Source organism: Ptiloglossa arizonensis, chromosome 13, assembly GCF_051014685.1.
Source record: "Ptiloglossa arizonensis isolate GNS036 chromosome 13, iyPtiAriz1_principal, whole genome shotgun sequence".
NCBI lineage: Eukaryota > Metazoa > Arthropoda > Insecta > Hymenoptera > Colletidae > Ptiloglossa > Ptiloglossa arizonensis.
In genome coordinates this window covers 4061288-4080493 of record NC_135060.1, presented here as the reverse complement: position 1 = coordinate 4080493, position 19206 = coordinate 4061288, and the positions used below count along the sequence as shown (strand labels likewise).

The 19206-nt window shown below is 35.5% G+C and overlaps 4 protein-coding genes across 6 annotated transcripts in view; 2 read left to right on the top strand and 2 right to left on the bottom strand.

Moving 5' to 3' along the window:
• Syt1 (synaptotagmin 1) overlaps positions 1-11959 on the bottom strand; it is a 52676-nt gene extending 40717 nt beyond the window's left edge. Inside the window, exon 1 of one of the 2 annotated variants that reach the window (XM_076325803.1) lies at positions 11810-11959. In XM_076325803.1, the coding sequence (XP_076181918.1) occupies positions 11810-11857 (48 nt within the window). In that variant the 5' untranslated portion in view covers positions 11858-11959. The remainder of the gene's footprint in view (positions 1-11809) is intronic. The other variant, XM_076325802.1, reaches the window with a different exon arrangement.
• LOC143154048 (uncharacterized) lies at positions 8102-9227 on the top strand. The gene is made up of 3 exons (XM_076325813.1): positions 8102-8446; positions 8651-8745; positions 8918-9227. The coding sequence occupies exons 1-3, from the start codon at positions 8240-8242 to the stop codon at positions 9042-9044; spliced, it is 429 nt and encodes a 142-aa protein (XP_076181928.1). The 5' UTR covers positions 8102-8239; the 3' UTR covers positions 9045-9227.
• Positions 9550-13756, top strand: Oaf (BRICHOS-like domain-containing protein out at first). Its single transcript, XM_076325809.1, has 4 exons — positions 9550-9775; positions 9983-10096; positions 10172-10490; positions 10666-13756. The coding sequence occupies exons 1-4, from the start codon at positions 9680-9682 to the stop codon at positions 10974-10976; spliced, it is 840 nt and encodes a 279-aa protein (XP_076181924.1). The 5' UTR covers positions 9550-9679; the 3' UTR covers positions 10977-13756.
• Positions 13757-14526: 770 nt separating this feature from the next.
• LOC143154042 (uncharacterized) overlaps positions 14527-19206 on the bottom strand; it is a 79694-nt gene continuing 75014 nt past the window's right edge. The window contains exons 8-9 of one of the 2 annotated variants that reach the window (XR_012993966.1): positions 18095-18727; positions 14527-17890 (exon numbers count right to left, since the gene is read on the bottom strand). Coding sequence is in view for 1 of the 2 variants with exons in the window: in XM_076325801.1 (XP_076181916.1) it covers positions 18156-18727 (572 nt within the window). In the remaining variant the exon portion in view is untranslated. Of the gene's footprint in view, positions 18728-19206 lie in introns of both variants that reach the window. The other variant, XM_076325801.1, reaches the window with a different exon arrangement.

Genomic DNA, 19206 nt, shown 5'->3' with positions numbered 1-19206 from the left:
TCTTGAGAAACATCCGTCAAGAATGTCCGAGTATCGATCGACTAATTCAGTGTGTCTCAAACTTGTCTGACCGCGGCCCACTTGGACAACGCACATAACTCGGTCGACCCACTAGTCCAGGGATGGCGAATCTTTTTGCGATCGCGTGCCAAAAATGAATAAAAAAAATTGTAATCAATGCATCACGCGGCGCATGAAAATCTATTAAATATACGGAGCAATGTTTCATCCAGTAAAAACGACGAGGAAGGGTTCTTTTGTCTACGACGTATAGAATTGGTCCCACATTTTTTTCAAACCTCTCGAAGAAAAGAACCTTCGATTGCAAAATATTTTCAGTTTGTATTTAATTGGTAAAAGAAATTGTGTTTTTAAAATTTTCACCACAAAACGAAGTTTATTTCGAATTTGGCTTCGTGCCAATCAAATGGTCTCGCTTACCATAGTTTCGCCATTTTATACTAACCCCTCCTCCCATAATATCTCCTTGCAGTAGGACATATATTAACTCTACAATGCCGCGTCGACGTAAAAACTTGTATTAATCGTTAACCTCGAAATAGAAAATTCTCGACTAAAAATTATACCGCATGAAAATTGTATTTACAATGTGTTGCATCTCCAGTCGCATCGGTTCGCGTGCAAAGTTCACTTCGATCGTGTATCCAACGTTAAATTCGGCCAAGATTTAAAATGTAAACGCTTTGAAATAGTTGCCAGATGTTGCTACGAGTTGAGTACATTTTCAATTTCGTTCTTGCCCAAATTTCAAGTAAACGGTAGTTTCAAAGTATTCGTAATAATTTGATCACCCACTGTATTAGAATAAAAATAGCGAGGTCTCTAATTGCTCCAGGGCCCGGGATCTCTAGGGGCGGTACTGCCTCTAAGAGTCGCGGACCGCCCTTTGAGTAAAACTGGACCAATTAACATTGCAACATTCAGCTAACGATGGTAAATGCAAACTCTGAAGAAATTCTGAACATGCGATTGAAAGGGTTAGGAAGCCTCGCGCCACTCGTAAAACTCGTACAGGCTACCTGGAAACGCAAGGTGGTCCCTTTGAACATCATCTATAAAGGTAATCGGATAACGTCAAATCCGTTATATCTTATTAACAAGGAGAAGTTATAGGTCATAAGTTTATACGAACCTTTTTCATTGATTTTAAGTGTACAATCGACACCTGAAGTGGGTATTATAAATTAAGGGACACACTGTGTAGTAATATATTGTACGGTAACGAGACTAATAATAGTATAATATAGTAATATATTATATAGTAATAATAATAGTATAATATAGTAATATATTATATAGTAATAATAATACGTATAATATAGTAGTATATTATATAGTAATAATAATACGTATAATATAGTAATATATTATATAGTAATAATAATACGTATAATATAGTAATATATTATATAGTAATAATAATAGTATAATATAGTAATATATTATATAGTAATAATAATACGTATAATATAGTAATGTATTGTGTGTTAGTGAAACCAATAATATAGCATTAATTAACCTTGCGACACAGGGAAGTTCATTATCCGGCAGCTATTGTAAATTTGTAAATGCAAACTCTGAAGAAATCTTGGACATGGGTTTGAAAGGGTTAGAAAACCTCAAGCCTCCATAAACTCGGAGTGCTGGTTGTCATGGTACTTCAAAGTTTTACACCGTAACGTGTTGCACGTTCTTTCGTCGCTTTCATCTTTATCGATATTTTTATAGAATCATTTTTCCAGGAAATACTACTTTCTTTTACATTCTTCTCTTTCTTCCGTGCAGCACGAAACCACCCCGTAACCAATAGTTTGCAAGACTGTTTCAAATTTGTATTCACCCTACCTACTTGAAGATTAAGTCAGTCTTGTTCCAAGAGAGTTAAGAATAAATTATCCACTGATGACGCAAGGGTAGTTCAGCGCGTAGATTATTTTCGATATTCGACGTAAAATACTACGCAGGAATTATACAAAATATACCCGTTTCTCTGCTCTTATTTCATCGAGATATAATAATTAAAAAATTTCTTTTCTTCGCGCCGTTCGGTATATTATGTTACATTATGATATATTATTTTATTATTTTTAGCACTGGATAGTCCATATATGACAATCAATTACGATACTTAATCGAAACGACTTAAATAACCTTCCATGTTAAGAATTTATTGAGAAATTAATGTACCCGCATCATAATTTGTCCGATCTATTTTTTAGAATAATTGTGGAAACAATGGAGTTTCGTCGAATAACTTGACCGTTGGTTAATAAATAATTCTAATTTATTAAACGTTACTTCCATACTTCGTATCAGAATGGTATCGTTGATAAACGAAAAAGGTATAAAGTACACAAAGAGGGAAAACATCGATTGCAGGAGAGGTTCGAACGTTAAAGGAATTGTATTACAGTAGAATTTCCATTGTCTGAACTCTGTAGTCCAGATTCTTTGTTATTCGGTCGATCTATTATTAGAACACGATTTTATATCGGAAAAAATTACATTCGATCGTAACAATTTTGTACAAAACCTGTAGATCGCGTAATTATGGTATTAGAATGAACGAATTGGGAGTCAACTATAACAATAAAACGTAAACTAACTCAGAAATAGAAAATCGCGAGAGCGGTGTAACATTATTAAGAATAGTTGAAAAATTGTGTGTATAGACAATTTGTTATATTCGGTATTTTGGTTTCATTTTCTTGCAACCCTTTTTAGTAAATAAAAAATATTTCAATATCGTAAATGAATCGATTCATGAACAAGCAACGTGGTGGTAATTATTCTGCAATTGATTTTCCAATATTCGAAATCGTAAAAATTGAAATTCTATGGTTAGAAGTGTCAGAAGAATAACGAAATAATACTTGAATAGCAAAGAAAATCGTACGAGATCGTTATTAAAAATTTTCAAAGTATTTTCTACGTTAGAAAAAAGGCTTGGACGAATTATATTGAAAAAAGTATGCAATTTGGCAATCGAGAAGATGCACAATCTTGTTTTCAGACCACGTTGAATCACATGTTTGTATTTATATTTTACCTACGTACATTGCTTCCCTGATATTTGTTATAAAAATTTCTCTTATTTTCCAGTCGTAGAAATCACCATCCGAAAAGTGAATTCAACGTTTTCCGACTCGTTCGTGTATTAACTTTAATAACAGAGGTCCTATTGTACCTCTATCTTGGCTGTTAGAAAAATACCCAGAGAATTGCAATCGAGCGAAAGATACAGGAAGAACGAAGAATTGAGAATCATCATCAGAACGGAAGATTCCCTGTGTTCGACATTCTTGTGGCAAGGGGAAATTGATTCATAACCCGGACCCCATTCATGGTTGAACACGAGGATTTCAACTCTAAGAAATCGCTCCTGTATGTACGAATATAGGTTTGTGGTTGAAAGCGGAGGTTCGTAAAGCAGGGTAGAAGCAACGTATGCATACCGGTGCCGAGCTAAATCGAGAATAATAATTGACGTGTTTTGACGTGGCCATATAGCGTACATTTGGCGTTATTTTCCGAAGAGCACTCGGGGACACGTGCACGTCCTCGTGCTTGACAATGATTTTCAAATACAGGAATAGTAACGTTTCATCGATTTAATTTTTATCCCTCCCGAGGCAAAAATTGAATAGTAATTCGCGAACGATGTAAACGGTACGAAGATACCCATCGATCGATTCGTCGTTGAAGTATAGTGATTATGCAGCAATCGCGAGCCACGTTTATAATACGTGACCTTTAATTTATCATAAAATGAAAAATTTATCGTAAAATGAAAGAAAAAAAAAATTACTCCACGGTTTATACGCAACCACCGATATACATATTTATGTATGCACGTACAGAATAATAATGGCGGAGAATGAGATCGCAGATGGAAAGTGCTTCAGAATTAAGCCCGCCCCTCTTGCGATAATTTAATATCGGAAGAACTGTCTGATTCGTTGAGTTTGAGGAAAATGCTTCACGACGTGTATCCCGTGTATAGCTATATATTGTATACATATTCACAGTGTTTTCTCTACGCTTCTTTGCGAATATAAATTGTTCCGTTCTAAGGCAATAACTACCAGAACATTATTCGAAACGGATTCACCTATGGAATTGATTCCTTCATCGAGAAACGAAATTAATAATCAAAATTTAACCACTTCGTAGCGTGCGAGACATAAATTACGAATCACTTAAACATTTCATCGAAAGAATAATATAATTGTTCGTTCCGGGTGTCGATTTCTTGCAAAGAAGCGACACTAGTTAATATTTACCTCTTTGTATTAAACCTGAAGACAATTTGTAGATACGTTAAATATTCTATCAGAGGGGTAGACATTTTTTGCGCCATTAAAATTTATAACGAAAATTTAACAAATTACGTTCTACGTTAGTTTTTATCAATTATAATGATTATTCAGCTGCGCGAATACCAAATACCTTGTCAATAATATTTGTCGCGCAACTATTAGCTGTGATAATAATTATTGCACGAGATAATTGGTGAAATAATTCTTCAGCGATTATCGATCTCAGCCATAGAAAGATAGATAGATAGAGATAGAGAGAGGTCATGCCTTCTCTACCCTTATTCTCTGATAACCTTATTCCTTTGACCCCTAAATACTACTTTTAATAATGTTCCATACGAGTACTTGACCAATTATTCGAAACCTAAAAATCTGGCGAATATTGATTCATTGAATTTTATTTACAGATAACTTAATAAATGTACGATAAAAACGAATCCGTTACCTGTTAAATGTATAATCATTTTAAAGAAAAATCACTATATTATCTTTCGAAACAAAAGCATTGCTTCTTTATTACCAAACCGATTTAATATTTACAGAAAGCTTATTAATATCCGGCGTAACGAAAGCCAGCTGAATTCTCGTGTCTTCTTTTCTATTAAATCTGGTTTGGTTACTTTGTTTCGGTTGAAACACAAACGCGGAATGGAATAGATGTTTCACTTTATGGGAGTTCGTGACACGTGAGCCCAAGTACCAACGTCGTGAAAGACCAGTCGTTTTCTAGAGTACCCTACGTTTTAAGAGGTGGTGACTCTGGAAACCATATTCAACTCAAGTTGACGTTACCAGCACACGCAGAATTCTCGTTTCTCGCAAACATACCGCTTACAACCCGACCAGACAGCTAAATCGTATTTCCCACAAAGGTTTCGATATTCTTAAATAAATTTCCTAAACGATATCATCCGATACCCGATAACTATGGAATAGTAAATCGCCAGCCCTGGTTCAACGTCCGCCAATGTGGATGCACGACTGGTGTCAAGGACCTATTCGGTCTAGAACTTAACCATAAACCTTCAGAAAGAGGAATAACAACGGATTATTTACCTACAAGCATAAAATGCTAACATTTTTCCATTTAATTATTATTACACAAATATTTACACACACGACCCCTTTTCTTCTTTCCCTAGATCTCTTCCTCGGAGAGTACGATTCATTAATTAAGAAGGAACGGAAATAAAATTACAAATACATTCGAAATATTTACAAATATTCAAATAAAATTTCTTGAAAATCTCGTCAGAATTCCAGGAATCCGCGAGATGCGAATACCTTCTCGGTGGACGTGTTCTTCTCGTACCAAATTTGAAGAAAAATTGTTCAAACTTGTTCAAATATTTCGTCGATTCTGATTCGCTGAAACTCTTGAAAATTACGTAACAATGTTAAAACCCCGCGACATTCACGAAAGGATTGTAGCAAGGAGCTTTAACTTCGTAAAACTATTGTAAAATGTTACGAAAAAATTTGAAGATTATTTTTTTCAATTTGAACGAACGTGGTTCTTGGATGTATCGATTCATTGTATGTGAAGTTAAGTATACTTTTCGCGCGATTAATACTCGAAAGATATCGACTCAATAATATTGCACCGAGGTGTAAGTGCTACAACAAGGAATGATAATTCTATGAATTATGAAAATAGTTTCAACATTGCGGAACACCTGAATAGGTCTCGCGGAGCTTTAGGGCTTCGTAGAGCACACTTTGAGGAACGTAGCTCTGGAATTAAAATGACGTAACAAATTCATAGCTAAATATTATATCGAGCATTGGAATCGCTACATCCGTGCCGATCTTTAGTGCAAGGTGTTTCTGTTTTCAGGTTGGTTTAAATTTTAACGTCTACATTGAAAAATCCTATGTCAGGCTGCCAAGCAATTACTCATTAAGTAGCTTCTTTTTGCTTGCTTTCTCACTCCTCGTTTCAGTCACTAGTGCTTCTTTTCACGAAGCAAGTGACCGACCATGTAACTAGTCCGAGAGGTCAATTTCGTACTCTGGTGTTCTGTTCAAGGGAAAGGTGCTTTGACCGCGGGATGATTCAAAGTCGTATGGTTCTTGTTAATTAGAAGGAAAATAATGATATCTGAACGTTGAAAATGTTGCTTGAACATTTCTCTACGTTGGAAAAGATTTTAACGAGACGTTAAAAGAAACACATTTTAGAGTTCAGTCTTGGCTCGTTAGGATAGACAGACTTTAGAATATCTTTGATAGTACTTTCAAAGTCCATTCGAGCAATCAATTTCTATAAATACCTTGTATATTTGTAACGTTTTCGACGAAACTTTTTTTGGAACATCTTTAATGGTATACAATTATCTAAAATTATTTAAAACGAAATTAAGTGCATCGGTTGAGAAAAAGTCGATACATCGTGGAACAACATTTTTTTTTTAAGATTAATTTACTATTGAGAAAACACGGCCGTATCTATAACAGCGATAACATATGCGTGATAGAAACGTTCGTTTGAAAATCAATAAAGTTGCGTAATTTTGGTTAACGAATAAGATATCCCGAATAAACAAGATACAACATAACGCGAAACTTGATTCGTTTAATTTTGTTTCAAATAATTTTAGATAATCGGGTATCACCGATCTGTCACTTTTATCCGTTTTTCATTTCTCATTTTTTAAAGTTCGGCAAATGTTAGAAAGTTTCAAGAAAATGCTTCTTTCCTTTGTTTTCCTTGGAATTCAAAATTACAAATACACAGTGTTCGCGTACTTTGTTCAAATTATCATTTCTTATACGATAAAACGCGTCTTTTTATTTTCTATGTTTTCACCTCTCGTACTTAGAAGTTATAAAAGTGCAATATTATTTTTATTTCATTTTATTTTCCATCTCTTGCGCCTCAAAGTGGCGGGAGAACACGATATCATTTTTCCGTCGTTTTATTCTCCATCCTTTGCACCTCAAAGTTGCGAAAATGCAATTGCATTTTCGTGTCGTTTCACTTTTTTTTTTTATTTCAACCCGAGTCGCAAAGTTGTACTTTCTCCGACTTAATAAAGAAAAAGAAAAAAAAAAAAATATATGACATATTTGTATTTATTTCGCACGTGTGCTAATAAATTTATGTAATAGTTCACACGGGAGAGTCTTTCGCAACGGAAAAACGTATAATTGAAAAGTACTGCGACCAAGAGAATTATTCAAATGGAAAATGAAATATTTCATTAACGAATATTTCATTAAAAAGGAAGTCGTAAAATGTGTCTCAAAACAGAAAATACTAAATTACATCGTAAACGTACGGTCTTCAATGAAACATCACTCGATACTCTAGCGTACAGTTGTTCTATCGATTGCATCAACGTACACCGATGCGCTAACGTTCGTTTAAATATACTAATACAGATACGTATATTTTATAAGCAAACGAAAAGTGCGAAAGCATCGTTGATGATCGTTAAAATCCTCGTATTCCGTCCACATCTACGAAATTTTCTACACGAAAACGCATAAATATAGGACTGTTATTGTGAATAAAAAAACCACAGAAGAGACGAAAATATTGGTACGAGTCACGTGAACTTTGACGTACGTGACTTGAAACGTGTATAGACCACCGAAGAAAGGAAGCAGTAGGGAAAAAGAATAATTACGTCCCACGCAGGGTCTCCTATGGGATTCAATAGTAACTCCCTGGTACCCGTCGCTCAACAGAACTTATCGACCAAATATCGATTCATGAAACTTCAGTTCGTGAACTCCTTGGCGAGCATAATGTTGAAGAGCACCCTCGAATCATTATCTGGAAGCTAGTACTCCATGTTGAGTGGGTCCCCGGCTTTATTTCTGTGAAAGTAGTTCAGCCTGGTTGCGGTTTAAAACTTTATTGCTCGGTCGGTTAGTAGAGATCGTTCGACGAGATGGAAAATACAGAAATAATCGATGAGGAAGATTCACGGTTGCACGATTCGGACGAATCGTACTCGAATAACGCCGGGAACCAAGTATCGTCGACGATTCTTTATGGGGAAAGCTTGAAAGCACCGATACTTGGTCATTCCTATCGAGTTCCTGATATACCGAAAAAGTATATCGAACCGACGATTCTCGATACGTCGTTATCTTACGTAAGTAACTTTTCTATCCGATAATTCGATAGTTTACGGTTACGTATTTTAAGGCGGGCTTATTTAAATCTAGTCGAAGACGAAGTACACGGAAAAAGAGAAATTGGAATTATTCGAACGGGAATTTTAAAAGCCTCGAGTATACGATTTTTCACTGGTAACTTTTATCGTTACAATGATAATTTATGTAAAATTTGTTTTCAGATACCAGTTTATGCACATTTAAAAACATACGATTTAAAACCTGTCGAAAGACCTAGTACTCCGTGCACGTTGACCGAATTACGACTGAAAATACTGTAAGTGTTATTCTGTAATGTTAGTCTTGAACGTTGTCCATTTGGACGATTGATTTCTTTATCGAAGTCTGTAATAGTTTTAAAACCATTACATTATTCGTTTTAAATATCTAGATTGGTATAGAATAACTACGTAAATATAATTCAATCGGATATCGTTTATTTTGAGTAGTTGCAGAGAAGATAGAGGATCCTGTTCATCTTCCAATGCGTCGCCGTTAACAGGACGAACGAGCAAACAGCGAAGTTCCATTACGATGAAATCGCGGGAAAATGAAAGAACTTTGAAAAGGGAATAACAATTCGTGTTAACGTCCTGTTTTGAATGGAATTAAAGGATGTTAAGTTACTTTGGTATAAATTTACAACAAATTTATGGAAATTAAATTTGTAGAAAAGAAATTTAGGCAACCAAAATAATTTTCTCATATTATCGGAACAACAAAGTGCAGTGTGTAAATATAAGACAAAATACACGTACGAATTTTATGTAATTCAGTCATACTACTTGTATCTGTTTCTATTTGTATTCTCTAGCAATTACTTTATCTAATAATTTAATTTTATATACGTATATTTTCGCAATTTTATTTATATTTCCTGTTCTTTCATTTTAGTAAGCATTTATTTTCTATTACTACAGAATCGTAATAAACTTTTTCGTTAAACGATAGATAAATCGAATGGTATTAAAATATTAATAAAAGTAATAATAAAATTCAATTTTATACGATTCACGGACTAATCTAAACAGACGTAATCGATGCTCTTGGAGGTAAATGTATGTGTGCTTCGACCGCGATGGAGTGCAGAGTGGAGAGGTCTTGCGAATAGGTTATATTAAAAGTATTTATCATTGAAATAAATGTCGATTCATCAAAGTTAATTGAAGCAGTGCTCGATACTGTAATAGACGCAATTGCAACATGCAACAATGAAGATACTCAACGAATTATTCACAATCTGTTTCTTATTGCAACATTTGTATGGTGTTTGTACGACTCATTTGCTCATAAATGTCAAAAATCAGGTACAAATTTATTTGTTTAGTTTAGTCATCAGTAATCTTATCGATGAAAAAGTATGTAATCGTGAAAACAATCTTTGCAAAACGTCAATCGATATATCTAGTTATTGTAGCAGTTAATCGTATTAACCTCAAAGAAGAGAAAATTTGGTTACAAAAGTTTTTAGAGTTAAATAATTATATGTTTTATTTATTCTTTTTGTTTCACAGGGTGGTGATATACTATTGGAAACAATTTCATCCAATATTACAGAGGATGTAATTACTTTAGAATTTCAATGCTCAGATGGTACTTTAGTGACACAGCTCATTGATTTCAAAAATGTAATTAATTGATTTGAAATTCTCCTGTGAATATATTTTATAAATAACTAGATAATATTTAAAATCTCTCTGTAGGAAGTACAAATTATAAAAGCCTTAGTTCTTGGTGAAGAAGAACGAGGCCAGAATCAATATCAAGTTTTGTGCTTTGTGAATCATTTTTTCAAAGTGGACTTTATATCTTCCGATGCGATGTCTAAATTGAGACAAAAGAATCCAGGCACTGTTCGTGTAGCTGAAGAAGATAAAGGTCATGTGAATTATACAATGGAATTGTTCTTGGATGTTTCTGAGTCAAAAGATATATCCAAGCATATTGCAACCCTTTGTGGAGAAGCAGCAGGATCTGCTTATACAAGAAACGAAGATATAAAACAATGGATTCAAAGGCCTGGTAAGTTACATTAATGAATGATAGTATTGTATAAAAATATACTTTGTCTCCAAAAAACTAATAATTTTATAACTAGTATAAATATCTAAAAGTCAATTGAGCATTAGATAATATAAAATTAGTCTTTTTTTAAATTTAGCTGCTGTATCTAAAATGTTATTTTTTAATTTGTTAGGTTCCTCAGAACTTTCGCTTATGGCAGCTGTATACAACTTCAGCACAAACTCTGTGACGCAACAAGGTACAAATGATTCCAGATCATTATTTGTGACCAGATGTTCAGACACATCTAATATGTGGGCACCTTGCACATGTTCGTTAGAGTTATGCATTGGGTGGTATCCGTGTGGTTTAAAATTCTGCAAGGGCAAAGGTGATGGTAAAAAAGTAGCCACTCCATACAAATGTGGTATAAAAACTTGTAAAAAATGTTTTATATTCTCATACTACTCTAAAATGAAACAAAATTGTTTATGGGACGAATGACACAAAAGGACCCTGTAGGTGTATAGGTTTTAATTTAGAAAAAAGGGTAAGGTTGTTGGAAATGTGGAAATGTAACTGTCTTTAGCAGAATAACTTACCGTTTTTACATCGTCAAAAGTCATGTACAGTCATGTTCAATGAAATTTCCTCTTTTTTTGAAGTTGCATTTATCTAATACTAATGTTCCAGTGTCTACAAAAGTAAACAATTGCTGCAAAGGGTATTTTTGTTACTTATGTACATTTGATAAATCATCACTGATCTCATAAAATTTCTAAGCTTATTACATACATATGGAAAAATTATTTTAATAATTATGCACTCTTCACTGTGCTCACTTTTAGCAAAAGATACGAAAACTCACTTGAAATGATTCATGAGCAATACTTTCCTATTTAACATAGCAACAATTTTCCATCATTTGATAATACATATCTATTTTTCCCACTATATACTTTCAAGAATATGAAACTAGAATAGGTCGGATAATTTAAAACCAACAGTTACAAAATTTATAGACGTATTCTCACTTTTATAGACTTTACCAAATGGATACATTTGTAACAGCAATATTTGTATTTCTCTAGCATAATAATTCAAATACTTTGTTATAAGGAAACGTATAACGAATGAAAAAAAAACTTAGAAAAAAAGAAACTACATCCTGAAAGACTTATATCATATCTTATAATATGCAAGTTTCAATTTGACTCTTTATCGTGTTACATTCCCAAGTTGGATGTTTTAGTGTATTTAACAGGAAGGTAATCATTCCTAATATAGTTCACAATATGCACAATGTATCTAAGTATTAATGAAACAAATATACTTACGTATATTGTCACAGGTAGTACACACGCAGGTGTGTAGCGAAACATCATGGATTTACATACTTTGTCACAAATGAATAGTTTGTCAATGAAAGACGTACGCCATTCGAAAACATTCGACCTCTTTACGAGCTTGAAAACGACTGTTTTCTGTTACTGTTTATAGCTGTCGGGTAACACCGATACTAGCTGACACTAAATATTCGTGTCTATACAGTAATAACAGTATGGGTTATAAATAATCCATTCAGGGTAATGTAAAGACGTCTGCATCTAATTTACTCACGTGTAATGCCAGAATGCATTATATGTGTCTGTAAAGAATTTTATACGCGTCTTGTAAAGCTGCCATTTACATGTGTAAGTTACGTTTCAATTGTATATAATGTAAGACGCACTTTGTAATGTACAGTTAGTCGTAAAAGTATTCAAATAGTTACCAATTGCCAAGAGTAATAAACAGGATGTCTAAATTATCTGTAGTTTTCAAAATATTGTAGAATATAATAAGACATCAGGATTATATTAATAAAATTTGTCAATAATTGGATCAAATGTGTAGCAATTATAAAATATTTATTTTATACGAAGGTAAAAGAAATGTTTTGACGATAAATTATTATCGCGTTATTAGATATTTATGCTACGAGCACTATCAGTTTCTTAAAATTTAGATAAAAAAATCCTTTGTATTTTATTATAAACATAACGGTATTTGGAACTCTTTGATTCAATCCATATATTTTGTTAATTAAGATTTTGCAATTGCGAGTATTTGAATATTTTCGTGACTCACCGAAAATACAAATAATGAAAGAAAGCACATAACTAAATTAGGTTTGTATATAAAAGCTTCTGTTAATCGAGTTGTGTACAGTCTGTAGTATAAGATTTGCAATATCACTGTGCGGGTAAAATGATCAATTTGTATAAAAAGTTTGCATCTGCTATTTGTACAAAAAATTGCTTTGCATTTAAGAAAGAGAAACGACAGTATATATACATTTCATAGCAAATCGCTACAAACAAGACTGCAATATCTGTCCAATTTAATAATAAACGTATATTATATATGTACACACGACACAATTCTCCGCGCTTCCTCACGGATATAAATTGTATTTAACGAATCCTCTAGCGTAAGAGAAAAATTAATTGCACATACTTACGTCTGTAATCAGATATTTATGAAATTTGTATCGTGTAAGTACGAAACGGCACTGGACGGTGTTACTGATTCGATGATACATTTGGTACCACCAAATAATTGTGTTTATTAGAAAAACAAAAGTGTCGCAACGTTTGTCTCGAACTTTGTTAAACGTGTATGCGAGTGAGCCAGGCGTGGCGTATCTCGACGAAGCAATTTGTACGTAGACTGTAATGAATTAAGTTTGCAAATAGCAATATAAATTTGTACATGTGTATATACGTAAATATCTGGATACGTTAACATATATAGTTACCAAGCAAACCGTAGGTTTTGCGTAAATTGCAAAATGTTTGAGATATTGTCGTTAGCACTTTCATAAATTATGTGTCATTAACGTGCATGTTCGAAACGTAAGGAATACACACATGAACAATGAGGGTATAAATACTAATTCTAACATGGTCCAAAGTAAGGAAAATATTTCAAACAAATCGTTCCTGTTTGAAAGAGTCACTCACTCAACGTTAGTCCTCTCTCACATAACAAATGTACTGATTTACCAAGGTAACTTGTAAACATTGTTGCGCGAAATTTTTGTTTTGGCGGGGAAGGCAAATGGGTGTTATACAATAAGGGAGGGAATGGAGAGTATATGCTCTAGCATTTAAACGTTTTCTATCGACTCACCGAATCAGAACTCGATGTAACTCACCGTATATGATTTCAGCTTTACACATGACATTGTAACTTATATACATATTTTTTATATATATTTAATAAAAAGAATGAATAAATAATAATCGTGTTTGATTGCGTGCGTCGCACACGTAAACGTTCGTATTCTTAAATAACATATAATACGTGAAACGCGAATTCACTTGTTTCTCGCATTGTCGAAACAATTAAAATTAATCAACTTAAATATAACAATTAAACGGAAATTCGATCGGAATGGTCGAGAAATACACGAGAATACATACTGAGTGTTGATAATTGTTTCTATTAAGTACGATACAATAATCATAAAATAATTTAGTACTTCCAAGCGTTCTTTACACTTACCTAAATTCCATCGCTTATAAAATATTCAAATTCAATATCGAACGATAAAATATCCACGTTTATGCCACGCTACGTATAATCATATGCTACATAGAGATAGGTAGAATAATGAAAGTAGAAGCCTACGCGAGTAAAAAATTCGTTCTTGCTATTTATCCTACATTTACAGTGAATTTCAATTCAGTCGGCTGAACAGAGGAAAGTAAGAGATCGTGCTTATACACATGTGGTGGTCATCGAAATGAACTTAATGTACGATTATTGGAAACAAGGTACTTCGATAATATCTTCATTACTGTGCGTAACAATTTTTCGATAAGTACTTTTCACGTGAGTTTCTTAACGCTTAGCCGACGGGACGTATTCAATTGCAGTCGAAACAAAGTCGAGTGGCCGCTTGAAACCACAATAACTTCATAAGGTATGAAAGACAGAGCAGTTGGATCAACCGAGTAACAGAGTGGGGGTCGCTCCTCGATGGCCTTGAGCAGCCAATTCAGTTTGGCTGTCAACGGAACCTGCAGTTTTTCGTTTACGTTACTGGCAATGTGGAAATAACGGTAAATATTTAATTAAGAATTTTATTGCCAATTCGAATGTTTCGAAAGAATATCGGAACTTGGAAAATGCAGTTATTAATGTACTTTTCTATTTTTAATTTCAAAAAATACCCGGACTTTTGATCATGTTTTCTCCGCGATAAATTCAACAATTAATTGTTACTTATGAACAATGTTCTTAAATACGGTCCCGGACTACAATTTTTAAAGATTTTCAGATATACAAAATAGAAATATGAACAATATCGCTAACGAAGTGAACATTAGCTAATATCGATGTTCAATTATGTTATTTGTATTTCTGAACGCCTATATATTGTTTGATAATGTTAGTATAGTCATTTTTAGTGACAAGATGTTTCCACCCGTCGGCTAATTGTTCAAATATCGCAACAATGTATGCGTGTGTGTATATGTGTATATATATATATAAAAATATATATATATATATTTTTTTTTTCATTTCATACACATATATTTTCCATGAATGTTATAAATAAAAGATGACTAAATGTCACGGTTTCAGTGCTAAAGATATTCTTTTCCAAGATCTCGGTGAGTACAAGAACAGCATTTTTTAAGTAGCTTGCCGTAGGATCGATCGCTAAGAAAAATTGATACGTTTAATTTGCTACGGAAATCGTTCGAACGATCTATTTTCGCAGTGAAATATACTGGTACGTTCTAAATATACAGTGCCATGCGGTACCATGAGTGCATAGGTGGATAAAAATAGCTCAACAATAATGTCGTGGGTTTCAGCGATTCCGTTGCTGAAAACGATGATAACTATGATATAAATTAAGTAAACGTACTGCGTGTAAAATTTGATTGGAACGTTCGAAAATCGTTAACATTCAGCGGTGTGCTAGTACCCCGAAAATTTCGGGTCCTATCAGGTACTTTCATCGGGATCCCGGAAGTTCCTTGTCGCATAAGAATAAAAAACTGTATAATTATTTACGTTTCAAATTTGCTCGTTAGAACCCTAATCGAGATAGAATCCTGATATAATCGAAATTGCTCCCTGGGAGGAACGTAACGAATAAAATTAATTGCACGAAAGATTTTTTTTTATATAAACAGGAAGTATATTATGTTCTTGAAACATTGTTCGCGAAATCGAATGTATCGATCATTTCAAAATTTATATACACGAGCGAGCGTGAGTTTGCGCGATTACCGGTGCAACAAGAATTGCACAATGCAACAATCTTTAATGAATATTATTAAACACGGTTCTCGTGCGTCTGCAAAAATTTATAAACGCCCTGTACAGAATTGCACGAACGTACGCAGTTTCCGGGTAGGCGAAGTTAAATTTGTGCCATGTTTTCAAATATCTAAAATGTGTAAAATTTTCGATACTTTTCGTTGTAGAACTTTGTCGATTCTCATTTTTAAGGACAATTTTTTCCTGAAAGTATAACACAATTTTGTAGAAGACGTTGCGAGATGTCTTAGTATACTTTAAAGGAAACAGAGCCGATGCTAAACAGGCGTTCAATATCCGACCATAGTGTTGTTCCACGGGTTGTCACTGACTCGAGTCAAGACAGTGTGTAGGATAGATGGGTATTCTAGGAATCTACGGGTATTGTTTACCTTAGACTCAATCGCCTTTGTACAACTTGAAGGGCACAGATCGTGACAACCCGAAGGACAGTACCGTATCTACTTTTCATTCTTCGACAAGTTACTTAGTAACGCGTTATGGAAAACGAAAGAAAAATAATATTTTACGCGTAGACGTAGGGTGCAGTACCGATAAGAAAGATATTCAATATTTGTATATCGGTGTTGACATCCGTAGACTTCTCCACACCTGGTTTTCCGTAATGTCCAACTCACCTTGGGCTGTCCAAATCCTTGAAGCGTTACCATCCAACGAGGGTCGATATTGGTTCATTCTTGAACCGACTTGTTTATATTTTTAGATCACACCTTGTATTTAAAGTCGCTGTTTCGTAACCTTGTTAAATTTTTTCCACCAAATGTACTTGAAAATTCCGGGTACTGGCACATCGCTATTATTTATTACGGGTTCTACTTTTCACACTAGTCGCGAGAAGAACTTCGTGCACGGACGTCTTCGAAGAGATTCAATTTACTATTGAATTATCGCTACCCGAATTATACTCGGTGGAAGAAGTATAGCGATTTCGTGAATACGGTAGCGAACTTACGCGTTAACAGTCAAGAGTACACGATATAATTCGATATAATTTTTGGACGTTATTCCGCAACGAGCGACGGAAAAGATAGATGGCGGTTTCTATCCTCAAGAGTATCGCTTTACCTAGCATTTAAGACTACCGCGAGAACCTGACTCTACTCCTTCCACCCGGTATACAATCCACAGGGTGATCCACCTAATTTCATCGTCTAAAATATTTCCTCTATTTTCGGTATTTCAAAATAAGTTTCTCCGGTACGTTCTTGTACGTAGCATCGATCAATGGTGTCGAGGAAAGAGCTTTCAGATCGGTAGTAAGAACATCGGACTGGAAAAAATGGCCGCCGTAAACGTCTGCCCTCTATTAGCGATGCAAGAAAGTTGCGTTTTGTTCCAAGTTTACCAGAGAGCTCCGTGTCAGAGCGGCGCGCGTCAGAGGGCGTCGGATTCATGTTAAAACATAATAAAAAAAAAGTGAAATACAAAAATAAAATAATATCGAATAAAAATACAAACGCAAACTGGTAGAATTGTAACGTACTGTGTCAGAGTATCAGTGAAATGAAATTAGGTTAGTTCGGTACGTCATCGAGAGTTTAGACCGTGAGCTAATGGGAGTCAAGAATAAGCTTCCAGTTAAGACCCTTTGGGCGCGCACAGTGGGGCTGTACTGTGCAAATGTGGCTCGTTCTTGTAACGGTTACCTCGATAATTGTACGAATCTCTCTGGTATCCTTTCGCGCCGTGTTCTTGCAATAATCGAGGTTCGAAAATAAATTTAATTTCTCACACTTGAGAGATCCGCGGTGTCTTAAAAGAGAAACTCTTTCCCGCGTAATAAGTAACACCACCGGTGCAAAGAGCGATGCATCGCGTTATTAGATTTCGGTCGGCATCTGTGAGAATCATCCAACAGACTTTACCACCATCTTGGACGCCGTTAATCGTTCGAACAATGTCTCGTAACTTTCTTTTTCGATCCACCGATCGTCCCGTAGGCTCTGTCTCGGTGACTGCGATCTTCTTAAATAACCACGAGTCGTCGCTGAACTCGTCTTGAGAGCCGTTATCGCCGAAGCACAACTCTGTAGAAATTCCTCATCGATCTTCGATGTCTCCGATAACTTCGACGCCTGGAACGAGAATAGTTGGAGGTGGTTTCACGGGCAAGCGAACGGGCTTCTACGAAATACCGAAAGTAGAGTGGACGTGTCCGATGACAATGTTAGACAGATCGCCCAGCGCGTAGGACTACGATTAACAACAATCAGCACCGGAAGTGTGTACGGAGTATAAAAAATGTGTATAAGCACCGGATTCTTTGTAAATATACCTACGATTCTTGGTACTACAGCCATAAGATAAGTCGCCCGTATCAAAAAAATGTCTAGGGGAACACTAGCTACTGTAACATGTCTTGCGCACGTCGGCAAGTATTACACTGAAGTCGTCGTCCGCCTTCGACACGTGCTCCATGCTCTGAGATTGCTGCTGAGACTGTTGTTGTTGCTGTTGCTGCTGCTGCTGCTGCTGTTGTTGTTGTTGTTGCTGTTGCTGTTGTTGCTGCTGCGACGGGTGCTCGGGATATTTGGCCACGTCCATACCCTGGTGATACTGGTCCATCGTGTGACCGATGCCCACGTTCGAGCATCGGCCGTCTTTGCTCTGATCGTCGACGATGCACTGAGAGTTCGACATGTCCATCTGGGCCTGCTGGGGCGCGTAATAACGCAGATCACTGGCGTAATTGTGATTACTGTCGAGCAGATTCTGCGAGGACAGGCTGCTGTGAGCCACGCTCGTCGGATGGGCATACTTGAAATACTTCTCCAGCTGGAGTGTCTGTTGCTGTTCGTCCTCCGCGGTCATGTTTGGGTCCATGTGTCCCAATATAGGATGCTGTTGCCCCGTGCCGCCAGTTTCCGTTTGGTACTCCTGGTGATGAGTCATTTGGTACCGGTGCGACACACCTGAAACGAATCGGCCGTCGAGCGGACTCGCGTTAGCGCGATCAAATCGGGCAGGTGTGAGACGCAGGGGAGAAATAATGCACCGAACGTTTGCACGGGACTACTCGTTTCCGAAGTTACGTTTCTCTGGAGATTTCGTGCATTCGTTTGCTAGAAACGAAAATTATGGTACAATATCGAAGACGCGAGGTAAGTTACGACCGAAAAATTGGCTATTCTCGTTAACGATTGTCGTACAGAAAGAGAAAAACGATACCGCGGTTAAAACAATCGAGAGGAAGATAAGGGCAGGTCGAAGTCGGAGCAGAAACTTCTAAATGCGTATTGTCGTTGTATAAATACACGACGAGTGAAACGAGAGAATTGGCAAAAGAAAATTCCTCGTCGCGAGGAACGAGGAGACGATAATTACGTATATTCGATGTAAAAAGTTTCAACGCGATTAAAATACAAAAGGTTGGCCCCGAGTAAAAGCAACG